This window comes from Doryrhamphus excisus, linkage group LG17 (genome assembly GCF_037039965.1).
Source record: "Doryrhamphus excisus strain RoL-2023G ecotype Guam linkage group LG17, RoL_Dexc_Guam_v1.1, whole genome shotgun sequence".
Lineage (NCBI taxonomy): Eukaryota > Metazoa > Chordata > Actinopteri > Syngnathiformes > Syngnathidae > Doryrhamphus > Doryrhamphus excisus.
The window spans coordinates 17,456,364-17,470,270 of NC_136373.1; the positions used below are offsets into that span (position 1 = coordinate 17,456,364).

The 13,907-nt window shown below is 42.5% G+C and overlaps 1 protein-coding gene and 1 long non-coding RNA gene across 3 annotated transcripts in view; one reads left to right on the top strand and one right to left on the bottom strand.

The window, feature by feature from the left end:
- The window catches only part of chrnb2 (cholinergic receptor, nicotinic, beta 2), a 28,411-nt gene that overhangs the window by 9,043 nt on the left and 5,461 nt on the right, over positions 1-13,907 (top strand). The window contains exons 2-4 of the mRNA XM_058083968.2: positions 2,736-2,881; positions 3,842-3,886; positions 13,665-13,774. Coding sequence (XP_057939951.2) covers positions 2,736-2,881; positions 3,842-3,886; positions 13,665-13,774 — 301 coding nt within the window. The remainder of the gene's footprint in view (positions 1-2,735; positions 2,882-3,841; positions 3,887-13,664; positions 13,775-13,907) is intronic.
- The window catches only part of LOC144902013 (uncharacterized), a 36,066-nt gene that overhangs the window by 275 nt on the left and 21,884 nt on the right, over positions 1-13,907 (bottom strand). For both annotated transcript variants that reach the window (XR_013630240.1, XR_013630241.1), the window contains one exon: positions 13,617-13,765. This is a non-coding gene — a long non-coding RNA (uncharacterized LOC144902013). The remainder of the gene's footprint in view (positions 1-13,616; positions 13,766-13,907) is intronic.

Consider the following 13,907-nt stretch of genomic DNA (forward strand, 5'->3'; position numbering starts at 1 on the left):
TAAATAAGCCTAGTGCTACGCACACGCAGGCGTTGACAGGCCGCGTATTGATAATGTTGTATTAGCGAGGGAAAGGGTCGATAAATGGCTCGCGTCTGTCAACAATGCAGGGAGAGATGGCGATAACAGGAAGAGCGGCAGGGATGGAGACAGGCGAGGGAGAGTAAAGACCGTACACGGCATCTCGGATGTTGCCAGTGCAGAGAACAGACGGTCAAAAAGAAAGAAATAAATTGGTTGCGTGATGGGCAGGGATAGAGTCCTCATTGATCCCGACACAGAGGCTATCGTTCCGCTTGGCTGAGCAAAGCACGGCGCTGCAGGGCAGGAAGGAACGGAGGGGGACGCTGGAGATGAAGGGACAGTCAGAGGGGGAAGGACGGCGGCATGCTGGGATGATAATACGCATGAATATGTGCAGTGACATGCCGAAAAACAGCCGAGAGTTATAGTGCAGTCTAATTCCTCTTTATCATTTGCTCTCATACTGTACGGCGCAACGGACGCTCATTTGAAATGAGAATTTGTACTATAATTAGTAGAAAACACAGTGGAACCTCAGTTAGTGTCCGTCTTGGTTAGCATTTTTTCAGTTCCAGTCAAAATTGTATGCCAAAATTTTGCCTCTGTTCATGTACATTTTTCTGGTTAGCATGCAACATCATGTGTTGAGTTCAAACACTACTGTCATGTCAAGGATCTTCAATGAAGCTAAAAATAATCAAAATATTCATTTATCTGTTTTCATTCATCGTTTATATGCATTTCCAATTATTTTCTGCCAAACTATAAAAAACATGTTTTGCCAACACTTTGGGCTTTCTGGAACGTGTGAACTGAAATGACATTATTTCTTATGGGAGAAATTGAATCCGTTAGTGTCCGTAAACAAGGTTCCACTGTATATTTCATGCAAGTAATATACGGCATATAAATAGAGCTGCATCATACAACTTCACATTCTGAAGAGTCGAACAATACACTGCCCTGAATACTACACTTTTACAGTATGACACTACAGTGGCACCTCGGTTAACAGCGTGTTTTTCAGTTAACAAACAACATTTTTGCTTCAATTGTGGCTTGGTTTGGATTCACCTGTTTGTTTAGTGTCCAAATAAAACACCACCCGGTTTTGTTTATGCCGCCGTCTCGGCTCACGAGAACAAGATGAATCGTAGGCCGCGGGCGCCATTTTAGGACGTTTGTATCACAGTTGTACAGAGAGATACGTACATGACGTAACAAACACATGCCCTGCACAAAAGAGAAAGGATGCAAGGATGCAAGAATTTTATGGCATCGTCATTTCAGAGGTATGTAAATGTGACGGAAGTGGCTCTGTCATCAGCTGGGTACACACACACAGCGTCCCGCCTAACAGGCTATCAACCCGGCGGCGCATTGAGGGTGACACTTGGTGCTTCTGCCTGTCTCACGTTACATCCATAACGCTAATTTGTGCTTCCAGCAGCAAAACACAAGCGTTCCGACTTACTGTAGCATGTTCACGGCATCCACAGTCCAACATAATGTGCTAATAATGTATTTTGTGTTATTATTCATTCATTGTAATTTGCATCCGTTTCAGCATTTAAAGATATAAAAGATATATAAATTAAAACAGACCGTTTTGGCAGGAAGCACAAATCAAAGGAAATACAGCAAGAATAGGTGCAGATTCTGCTAAATCTAAAAAGTTTTCTGTGCGTGTTATTGTGTGTAGCTGCTCTATAGGAGACCACAACTCAATACAAAGGGTGGGAAAATGAGCATAATAGGTCCCTTTAATATTTGTGGGTGTCTGGAATGAATTAACTGGATTTACATAATTGCCTATGGGAAAATTTGCGGGCCACACGGTGGCCGAGTGGTTAGCATGTTGGCTACCAGGATCTGGTTGGACGTCTCTGTGTGTTTGCATGTTCGTGTGTGGATTTTCTCCAGATACTCCGGTTAGATACTCCATGTTAGGTTAGCCACTCCAAATTGTCCATAGCTATGAATAATGTGAGTGTGAATGGTTGTTTGTCTATATGTGCCCTGTGATTGGTTGGCGACCGCCTCTCGCCCAAAGACAGATGGGATAGGCTCCAGCATAGCCGCGACCATAGTGAGGACAAGCAGCATAGAAAATGAATGTATGGTAAAATTTGCTTTGGTTAGAGTCTGTTTTGGTTTGAGTCAAACCGTCTGGGACAGATGAGTAATGTTAACCAAGGCAGCACCGTACTGCCACCCTACTCTGGTCACCCTATCATATTACAGTATGCATGTGTGTACATGTTTGTGCTATTTGTATGACCTAGTCCATAGTATTTTGCAGTACGTTTTGAACAGTGTATTTCTGCTGGGGGGAGTGTCCATCAAAATGTTGCTGTTTCGCAAGTATGACAAGTAAAGTGTCTTTTGCGGAAGGCTGTCTGCTAGTATCCGTGTACTATCCCATTAAGAAGTCATTATGTCCAGCTAGGGGGTGTGAATCAGTCATCACAGTTTTGTTTGTTTCCCCGCCAGGCTCCTCTGATTGTGAGATTGAACCAAAATGCCTTGGCAACCTTGCTAACCGTGAGAAGGAAAGCTGTGTTTATCCTCGGCGGGGGGGGGGGGAGTGTGAGGTCATGACGGGAGCGGGAGACCAGGGTAGAATAAGAAGTTCAGGTGCTGAACGTTCCTGAGCAATAAGTGAAGCTGATGATGTTGATGACAATGACGATAAGGTGCTCTCATTACAGGCAGCCTCGGGGCCGACACGGAGGAGCGATTGGTGGAACATCTCCTAAATCCCGCCCACTACAACAAACTGATCCGTCCTGCCACCAATGGCTCGGAGCTGGTGACTGTGCAGCTGATGGTGTCGCTGGCCCAACTCATCAGTGTGGTGAGTGTGCGTCTCTAAACCTCATATTACAAATATACAACATAAGGTGGCCACAAATATTTCAGTCTTGAACAAAGCTAAATTTGTTCTCAATCAGAAATCCGGATGTCAGACATTTGACCAATTTTGACATCACAAGAGTTCGGTTTACGTTGGTTTTGCTTTGTGGGGCCACCACGGTGGATATCACATGTATGCCCCTGATTTCTAACCCTTACATTTACTAAGTCCAGCTTCAAAATGCAAAAAGAAGAAATGAAAGTGAGACAAAAGACAGTTTGAGTTATTGCAAACAAGCATGTGAGTGAAATACCGTAGGCTTGAAATGGGCATGCTTGATGCCAGTGGGGAACGTATTGCTTATTACTCAAAACATTTTTTGTCTCATTCCCATGTCTTATTTTGCATTTTGAAGCTCTACAAAATGTAAATTCTGACAATTTTCTAACTGGTATTTTGCAATTTCCTCACAAATGTGCTCAAAATATTATTTGTAGTAAATAGTCAACCCAACTATATGAAACAATGGCAACACTCTCGATGTTGGGGAATGAAGATCACACAAGCGTAAGGAGCACATCTGTAGAGCATTCATGCACCGATGCCGGCCGCTGCTTTACGACGCTTAAATTGATTTCCTGGCTGCAAAAAGTGATTGCAGTCAGGCCCTGAGAGTGAAAGCTGAACATGAGGCCGTCTAATTATGCAAAGCCCGGGAAATCGGAAGTCAAAGAGCTAATCAGATGAGCTTAAATCCTTATCGCTTCTCACAGTTTCTTTTATTCTGAGCTGGATGTGAGATCCTTGCAAACAGGTCCACTGATTTATAGCGATCCACTGTAAGCCAATAGAACCTATGAAATTCATGAAATAACATCTTGGCGTGTATGAGCGCAGTGCATTTAGCAGGAAAGGGGCGATGACCACATTTATTTACAAACAATTCTTCTTCTTCCGCAGCATGAACGAGAGCAGGTGATGACCACAAATGTCTGGCTGACACAGGTGAGCCTTCACACACACACACACACACACACACTAAATCTAATGTGGTGAAAGGAGCTAATCTAGCATGCGTCTTGGATGTACCGACCAAAAATGTCCACAAAATCTATCCCCTCCTCTTCGTGTTTGCTCTGGGATGCCAACGTGTTTGTCACCACCGAAACGTGTCAAAAAGCAAATGTTTACTTTAGAAATGTGTCATTTGGTGATTCAGGTTGTGAAACCGCTGACTAATGGAACATCTCACTATGAGTCATATTTAGATTTGAAGCTAGTATGTTTATTATTGTGCCTGTGGTTTTACCTTTGTGTACTACGCATTTGTATTATTCCCTGACTATTTTACTAAATAATTGATGGATATAGCTAGTCCTCTTCTGTGAAAATCATAATACCAAATAATACCAAAAATATATCACATACAATACCAGACAAATGTTTGGAGACATAAAAAAAAACTAGACACACAATATACTTATATGGGGTATCGGTTTAGACCCAAGTTTAGACACACCCAGTATTTTTTATAGTAGTTTTTATGATGTCAACGGTATTGTTTGTGTTGTCCAGCGAGTCTCGTGTTGACAGACCTAAATACGCTACGTTTTTAATTCATTCATTCGTTGTAAACCGAGGGCTGGGTTTAATAGGATGAGAAACTTTTGACTGGTACTGTATATAAAATCAACGTTAAATAAAGATACATACGTGTCAGGTTCAAACTCCTATGACACTTGTAAAAACACTTAAATACAGAAATACAGAAGAGACAGACAACAATATTCAAAGTTACTCGCAGCGAGGAGAGTGAAACCACATACCCAGTGACATGCTGCTCCACTCTGAATATGCAGTTCACACTCCTCTCCTTTTATTCTCTTTCGGGGGTCCCTACTACATGGTCGTGCAACTCTAAGGAGGGGGGGAGAAGGCAGTTGCACGAGCTGTATTTGTTTGTCTATGTGTGTGTGTGTATGTGAGAGCAATTACTTGTAATGTTTTATGAGTTCTTTATCTTGACACATTCTTGCAGGATTAACATGAGCATCTGCAGAGTCGCTGTTGGTGCATCCAGGCACCTCCAGGACCTGGGGGTCACTGGGGGGTCTCTGATCAGGGTCACGGGAACATTCCTTCTTCAGCACATTCAAACACTCTCTCTATTGTCTAAGCAAATGGATATAAGGGTGATAACTAGCAAATTAATACCTGTATCTACATTTTATTCTAACATTTCCCTCCTGTTTATCACGCTTTTATCTGTTTGCAGTTGCTCTTTGGGTTTCTTCTCGGTTGTTTCCTCGCTCTATTGTCAGAAAATATGCTTACATTTAAACGGAAGTGTTCTCGTCATCTGAGTCAAAGTACAAGTCAGAAACACGTCAGGAGCATATCTATAATGGCTGTCCTAGTCATCATCACTGTCATCGCTGCCACCTGCCACCAGTAGGGGGTACATTTCATTTACCTTGTTGTACTAGTGCCATGGCTAAATTCACAGTCCATGTGATTGTAACCTTCAAGATAGGGATACAACATCCACATAAGGCACACAAAAGAAGGGCAACAGCGAGTGCAATAAGCACGGACATCACGTAAGGAGACCATTGTCTCCAAAATGCTCTCCACCAGTCACCAAACACCTCAGTGTTAACACCAGTGTTCCTTCATCTTGGTGTTTAGCGCCTCTACGCCAGAGATCGCACGCATCAGTATTCCTGTGGAATCTGTATTGTTGGGGATGGACATGCAACATTGGTCGCCAAACATGGCGCACACTCCTTGCTGATGTGCCAGCAGTCCATCCAAGGCGATGCGATTCTGGAAGTCCATGAGTGACATGGCATGGAGTTGTTCTCCAATTGCTGTGAGTCCGGCCTCGATGTAGTTCCCAAGCTTCTGTATGTTATAGTGGAGGTAGTTAATCCTATCCACATTTTTGTCAACTTATCCATGGGATAATACTTTCCTCCAAACCTGATGCAATCTGATTTACTAGTCTTTTTCTGGTCGTACCCCTCGTGGCACGCTGATGGCATCGATGTAAGTGGGATTGTCTTGCGTCATCTAGTCGGTGTCTGGAACCTCCCTTTTCGTTTGGAAGTAGTTTGGGAGGTGATGTTCATCTGCTTCAAAGATAGCATTTAGTAACATGTCAACACTCATAGGGTAAATATACTGGAATCAGTAATGTCACTACTGCACATGTTCCGCTCACGTTATATACAATGTCATAGTTGTATTTGTCTCTACATCAACACCACACGTCTGCTCTCTTGTACTGTTTGTGCGTGTGTGTGCGTGTGTGTGCGTGTGTGCGTGCGTTACTGTCAACCTCATTGTCATCCTTGGCATCAGATGAGTCAGAGTAGGCATGATCCCATCACACCCCACCTCCTTGCTTCCTTCCACCTTGCTTGTTAAGAAAGTCCTCCATCAAGTCTTTGGTCCAAAGTCTCCTTTGCTGCACATGCCATGGTCATATTGCTGTTCCAGTCTCTCCTCTGGATGTCCTCCTTGCAGGTGGCCATTTGTTGCCACTTCTAGATTCTGGTGCTTGGCTTGTCCTTGCATCACAGGTGTGATCCTGTCCAGTTCTAAATCGGCCACATTCCACTTTAGTGGCTGGTGATGTGATTGTCGTCACCATAAATACCATGTCAGCAACCGTCTTCTGAACTTTCAGTAGTCTTGGAAAGTGAGTCATAATGCATGTCTGGCGGTGATTGTTTGCTGTCAGACCACAGTTCATGTGATGGATCTTCTTCAGGTCATGGTGAAGATAAAACTGGACACAATGGCATGGCTGATGAGATGAGAGGACTCATCATGCATGTTGTTGAATCAGGATGTTGTTGTTGGCAAAGCAAGGGTGGAGGTGTGCGATCAAGATCATGGTCCACTCCAAGACAATGAGGCACTGTATGGGAAAGACGAAGACACTGCAACTTGTTAGGAATACCAATCCTGTTACAATAGTGATCTTAGAACTAGGATGCATTGTTCGGTTTTCTGGCCAAGGGTATGTGCTATAATCTTCACTGCTCAGCACGATGCCTCAGAGTCTAGGACTCTGAAGTCCCCTGCATCACAGACTGGTCTTTACCTTCCTCGTCAGACTCCTGAACAATGACTACTTTACAATGCGTTTGATGTACCCAAGTACTTCTTTCTGCAATTCTTAATGCTGTCGGTGTCGTTAACAGTACTTGATAAGGCCCTTCCCACTTGGGAGAGCGCCAGCGTTTTCTTTCTCCACTTTTACTCAAAACTTGGTCTCCTGGTGTCAGACTCATGTCTTCTATCAAAGTGGAATCGTCATCAGTTTCCTACACATTTCTGAACTGTGTCAACCTATAAGGTGTAACAAACAACGTTTCATATGGACTCAAACCATTTGTGCCGTTATGTTTATGTGTAATTTAACAAGGTCTAAACATTGTGTCCTTGGACACTGTTTCTTCCATGCATTTTCTGTTCTACTAGTCCTCCACTTTGGGGATGGCACGTGCTATGGTTCTTTAAGTCCATGTGGAACATTGTTCCTGTTTTCTTTCTTTTTTCCTTTTCTTTTACAATTTGATTTACAAAGTGACTGCTGTAGTCTAATTCTGTTTCATTGAAAATATATTCCATGCAGATTAGATGAATACCATGTTAAACTGTGATCAGTACCTGTCAACCTCTAGTAAAGTTAGTATAAAGTCAGGACACAGCATCCTGTGCTGCGTCTCGTGTTATCTTTCCAGAGATCATTGTGGGAGAACCAAAAAGCCAGGATGGTCTCAGGCATTTATGACCATTCACTCATTGGAAAACTAAACTCAGGAGGTAATAAAGATAATGGGGTGAAGGAGCAAGTATCTGGTCCAGGAACAGGATCCTGGTCCATCTCATACACATAATCCCTATTCCATCCTATCTGAAGCCAATCTACAACAGCTCTGGGATGCAAGAATCAGGGCTTATTTTCCTTCACTTTTATTTAGCGCAATAAAGTCCATGTGTATTACTTGAACTTAATATCGGGGTTTTGGAAATTGGCCATGCCTCGGTCACAAGTTGTCCTGGACGTTGTGTTTTGCACACGTTCAAAACGCTCTACAAAAATTTTTTGAATACGATTTTTTAAATACGAATTAAAGTGGGTGTTAATAGTGTGACACATCCCTCCTGTTGAGACATGTGTTACACCATGGCTCAAAATATCAGCCCACTTTTACACTTTTTTGGCAAGATTGGTTTCTTATCTGTCGACATATAAACATTTTTTTTCCAGGGTTGCTTTATTCCTAAGCCAGTGGTCAATTTCCTGTTTTGGACTTTGTTGTTGCATATCAGCCAATATCTCAAAGTCTACTTGTAATTTTTCAGTTTCAAGATGGTTCAGTTCCTTTAGTGCCGCTTGTTTTGCCATTTTATCAGCGAACACATTTCCTTAGGGTATTAGTATTATTTGTATGTCCCTTGTATTTACATGCAATGCAATTTGTTTTGGTAATTGCACTGCTTCTAGTAATGCTGTTAACAATCCTGCATGAGTTACTGGTTTTCCCGTTGATGTTATCATACCTCTGTTTTGCCAATATTGTGCAAAGGTATGTACTGTTCAATATACCTATTGGCTATGGTATAATTTGTCACCTTTTGACCTTTCATTAATTTGCATGCTTCTGTAAGCGCTATGACTGCATAGCCTGTTATTGTTTTTACCCAAATCATTTTTCTTTGCGGAAACATCTACAAAAATCTCCTCTTTTTGTTAGTGCCTGAGCTAATAAGTCTGGTCTACACTTTGCAGTTTGTGTTGTTAGCTCATCATAATCATGTGTTTCGCTTTCCTAAGGGAGTGGTAGAAGGGTAGCTGGGTTGAGCGTAGTGCATCGCTCAAGTGTTAAGTGTGGTTGGGACAAAAGTGTCGCCATACAAGGCAGATGTCTAGCAGGAGACAAAAATATCATGTTAGTCTGTAATAGCAGGGTGGAAACCGCATGCACTTGTTTCCACGGCCATAGATGCTGCTATTACAGCCCGCACACAATGTAAGATGGCGCATGCTACTGCATCCAGCTTACAAGAGTAGTACGCTATTGGTCGTTTCTTTGCACCATACTCTTGTAGTAAGACTGAGTACATGACCTCAGTCTCACTTCACACCTTTATAATATACTGTTTGTTTAATGTTTTGCTGTAATCATGCAGTGCTAGAATCATACTTCCTACCAGTACTCTTTTAATTTCACAAAATGCTTTTCCTGCCTCCTCATTCCACTGTAAGAGTGACGTCATTTGTATACATTAAGTTTGTTAATGGTGACACTATTTGTGCATAGTTTGGGATCCAACATCTACATCTAATTAGTGAGTCCTAAGAAGGACATCATTTGCTTTTTTGTTTGAGGTTTAGGCGCATTTAAAATTGCTTGTTTCCTGTCCGCTAGAATAGTATGTCCTTGTCCTGTCAACTGATGGCCTAAATACTTCACTGATTGCCTACAAAATTGTAGCTTGTCTTTACTCACTTTATGGCCTTTTTTCGCTAAATGGTGCAATAAGGCTATTGTGTCTTCCTCACATGACTTCCTATCTGGTGAGCTAGTAGGATGTCATCTACATATAGTAATATCTGGCTTTCATTTGGGGATTAAACATAGACATAATGGCTATCATTGCTTGTGAATAAATCGTCGGGCTTTCACAATATCCTTGTGGTAGGCGTGTGTATGTATATTTTTCCTGCAAACCTAAACCTTCTTTCTCTATTGGAATGTAGAAGAATGCATTACTGATGTCTACTATAGTGAACTATGTGACATCTGTTGGTAAAGAATTTAACAATGTGTGTGGGTCAGGCACACAAGGTGCTCTTGCCACCACAGCTTGATTTACAACTTGTCCTGTATCATTCTCCATCCCACAGAGAGTGGCACTTTTTCCCACTGGAAAAATAGGGATGTTCCATTTTGAGTTGTTACATTCTACTAAGGCTTTAGCTTTTAACAATTCTTCTATCACTGGTTTTATTCCTTCATATGCATCTGGTTTTATTGGGTATTGCCTAACACATGGCCTGTAATCATTTTTAGCTTTAATTTGTACAGGTTGGGCTCCTTTAATTAGTCCTACATCTGATGGACCTAGAGACCACAACGTTATTGGTAGGGAGTTGACCACTATTGTCAAATTTTCCTCCTGCTGTCCTGAGCCATGTATTGCCTGCAGATCTGAAATGTAGAAATTCATATCTGCAAGTTGTTCTACATGCTCCTGAGTCACAAAGGAATCTGATTGGATTACCATTCACTTCCAATGTGACTTCCGGTCAGGGATGTTCAAAGGCAAATATCTCTAGTAAATTTAGTTAAGTTTAGTTTTATCATTTGTTTCTGGTTGTATTTGTTAAGACACGTCTAGTCATGCTGAATATGGCTTTTGGTTAATTTTGAACTGGCCTTTGTCACAATCACGGGAGAAGTGACCTTCTTCACCGCAATTCCAACATCCAGTAGTGTTGGGATAGCTTCGCACATTCTGTCTACCTGTTCCTCTACCTCTACCTCTTCCTCTACCTTTTCCTCTGACTCTCCCTTGACTTTGGAAGAGGATTTCTCCGTCATCTATAACAAAGGTGTCTATTTTTTGCATCTTATTTTTGTTATTTAACACCTTTTCTGCATGCTGCGCGTGCGTGATATAGTCTGCCATAGTTGCTGTGGGCATTCCGATGAAATGTTTATCAACCCACCCTTTTATGCCAGGATTTGAATTGGTATGTATCACAACTATATTAGGGTTTGGTACCTCTATCATATGGAACGCATCGGTTTCCGGTGAAACCCTAGGTGGTGATTTAGGAGAAAATACTTCTCCCATCTGTTTTGACAACTCAACAGAAAAAGGTTTAGCTCTTGTTTGTGGTGGGTATGGCGCTGATGGTCTGACATCGTGGTTGTCATAATGTGGGGGTTCATGGAACTGTGGATACAATTGTGATTGTCCACCTACTACACCATCATTTTGACTACTATTGCTCACTCCTTTAGTTGGCATAACCCTACTTTCGTTATCTTCCTTTCGTGTAAAAAATGTGTCTGAGTCTTTCCCCTCTTTTACTTTTCCTTCATCTCTCTGATATTCCTGAAGTAAAACTTCCCTTACTGTATTTTGTAACTCTTCCTTTCTACAACGTTCGCTTTCTACTCTTTCTCTCGCCTTCCTTTCATTCTTCATTTTAGCCTGGCCTTTCTGTCTTTTTTCTGCCAACTCCTTCCAATATGATAGGTCATCATACCCATCCTTTTGCATTTTATTGGTTTGATTCTTGTTCTTTTTCGCAATATCCTGTTGCAATTTAATTAATTTAGGGATCGATAATTGTCCGTCAAAACCATACTTGTTAATCCATATTTCTAGATGTTTTATTTTTGTTGGTTGGAGCTGAAAAATGTAACACCAATCCTTGCACTTTAGGTCTTCCTTTTTGACTTGTGGATTTCCACATTTATTTCCCATCTTGGAAATAATTTGGTCCCTGTTGTGATGAGCTTCCTAGGGAAAACTAACAACAGGGTTGTTTGTCAGTGAGAGAGTAATGAACTTTTCTTTGAGGTAATTCTCAAGCTTCTACCCCGGTGAGGGCGGAGAATTCTTGCCTCTGCTTCCTCAAAGACTTACTCTTTTTCTCACCCTTTAATATGAAGACCTGTCTAGTGACAAAATCTCCCATTCACACACTCATTCGTACTTTGAAAACGTTTTCGCATTCGAACCCCGAAAAGGCCTTTCACCGCGGAGGCACTCCTTTTCTAGCCTATTGTGACTGCCAACTCCGTCTTCTTACAAAAAACTGCCAACTCTGTACTGCCAGCTCATCTTCCTACAGAAGACTGTCGAGTCCGTCTCTTGCTTGCCAGCGACTAGTATACACAAGGCTTTTAGCACCGGGTGACAAACCTTATTGACTCGCGGGCCGCACTCAGCTCTAGGGGTCAAAAACCCTTCGGGCTGCATGTGGACCCCATCTCAGTTTGCCCACCCCTGCTTTAACACAAAGGGATGACACCCTTTCACTCACAACACAAAGGGACAGCGCCCTTTTAATCTACACTCTGATCAAAAGTGTCTTACTGTTTGTTGTCTTCTCTTCCGTCGGCATCCCGTCAACCTTCAGCTTCCAGTTGTTGAGCTGAGAAGACAGCCCATCAAAGGGTTTTGTCTGCCGTGGCCACGGTCTTTCTGTCTTGTCCGCTCCACAACTGGACTCCTCAGGTATCTTGGGATCCGGCTCGAAGGACCAAGTAAATGTCAGGTTCAAACTCCTATGACACTTGTAAAAACACTTAAATACAGAAATACAGAAGAGACAGACAACAATATTCAAAGTTACTCGCAGCGAGGAGAGTGAAACCACATACCCAGTGACATGCTGCTCCACTCTGAATATGCAGTTCACACTCCTCTCCTTTTATTCTCTTTCGGGGGTCCCTACTACATGGTCGTGCAACTCTAAGGAGGGGGGGAGAAGGCAGTTGCACGAGCTGTATTTGTTTGTCTATGTGTGTGTGTGTATGTGAGAGCAATTACTTGTAATGTTTTATGAGTTCTTTATCTTGACACATTCTTGCAGGATTAACATGAGCATCTGCAGAGTCGCTGTTGGTGCATCCAGGCACCTCCAGGACCTGGGGGTCACTGGGGGGTCTCTGATCAGGGTCACGGGAACATTCCTTCTTCAGCACATTCAAACACTCTCTCTATTGTCTAAGCAAATGGATATAAGGGTGATAACTAGCAAATTAATACCTGTATCTACATTTTATTCTAACAATACGAATTAAACATTTTAATATAACACAAACAGATAATATATAAATAGTATAATTCTCCAATGAAAAGCATACATGTTTGAATTTTGTGACAAATGTAATAATAATAAATATTTTTGTTCAATAAATTTAGTAGGAATTATTATGATAATTATCGTGGCTATAGTTTAGTAGTTTACAAGTGCATTGCATTGCAATGAGGAGTGTTTATTATTAGAGACCAAACATAGCTCAGTACAGTCATTGCAGTTGCAAACTATTACCATAATGAATATGGCAATACGGTCAAAACACGTCATTACTGCCTTTGTTATTATTATTATTATTAACATTGTATTACATCCAATTGAATGTATTGCACATTGCGTGTGTATTGATGTTTCCTGCCTGACAAGCACATGAGGTCATGTGTTCAGCGTGCGCATAAATATGGATCCGCACATGAGACCAATGAGTGCAGAATTCATGATTGGATCATTCGGAGATTGATGCACGTGTGTCACATTCACACGCTTGCACACAAACAAACGCTGCTGAGGGAGGGAGGATTTACGACACGTTAAGCGAGCCTGGAATGGCCAGACAGCGAAGGGAACCGAGGCCGCCTGTCGCGAGCAGAGACGGATGGTGATGAGCGTCGCACATTATCACAGTTACTGCGGCGGCGTGGAGGTTGCGGCGCTGACATGCAGCGATTGACTCCAAACATGGCAAACCGGATGAACAAGGCACAAGGTCACATGTAGGACAAAGATGTGTCAGCACACGCGCGCAGTTTCATCAAGCTGATTGCTTTTAAAAGCCGTCGAGGATCAAGCATCTCTTGTAAAAGTGGAAGCGAGGACCGTGTGTTCCTTGCCTCGCCTTGCCCGCCTGTGATTTAAAGACAGAGACGTTCCTCTCACCTCCCCTCACTACGTCCTCCTGGTGCTGATGTTTTTGTCGGCCCGCAGGAGTGGCAGGACTATCGCCTGACTTGGGTCCCGGAGGAGTTTGACGGCATGATGAAGGTCAGGCTGCCCTCCAAACACATCTGGCTGCCGGACGTGGTGCTCTACAACAAGTAAGTCACACAAAGGTGCACGCTTACAGGCGGGCTCACGCATGCATGCTCGCGAGCAAAATGCTAAATGGGGGGCATTCATGCACGGTAACCTTCTCTACCTTAACTGCTCTCAAAGCACTTTGCCTCATTG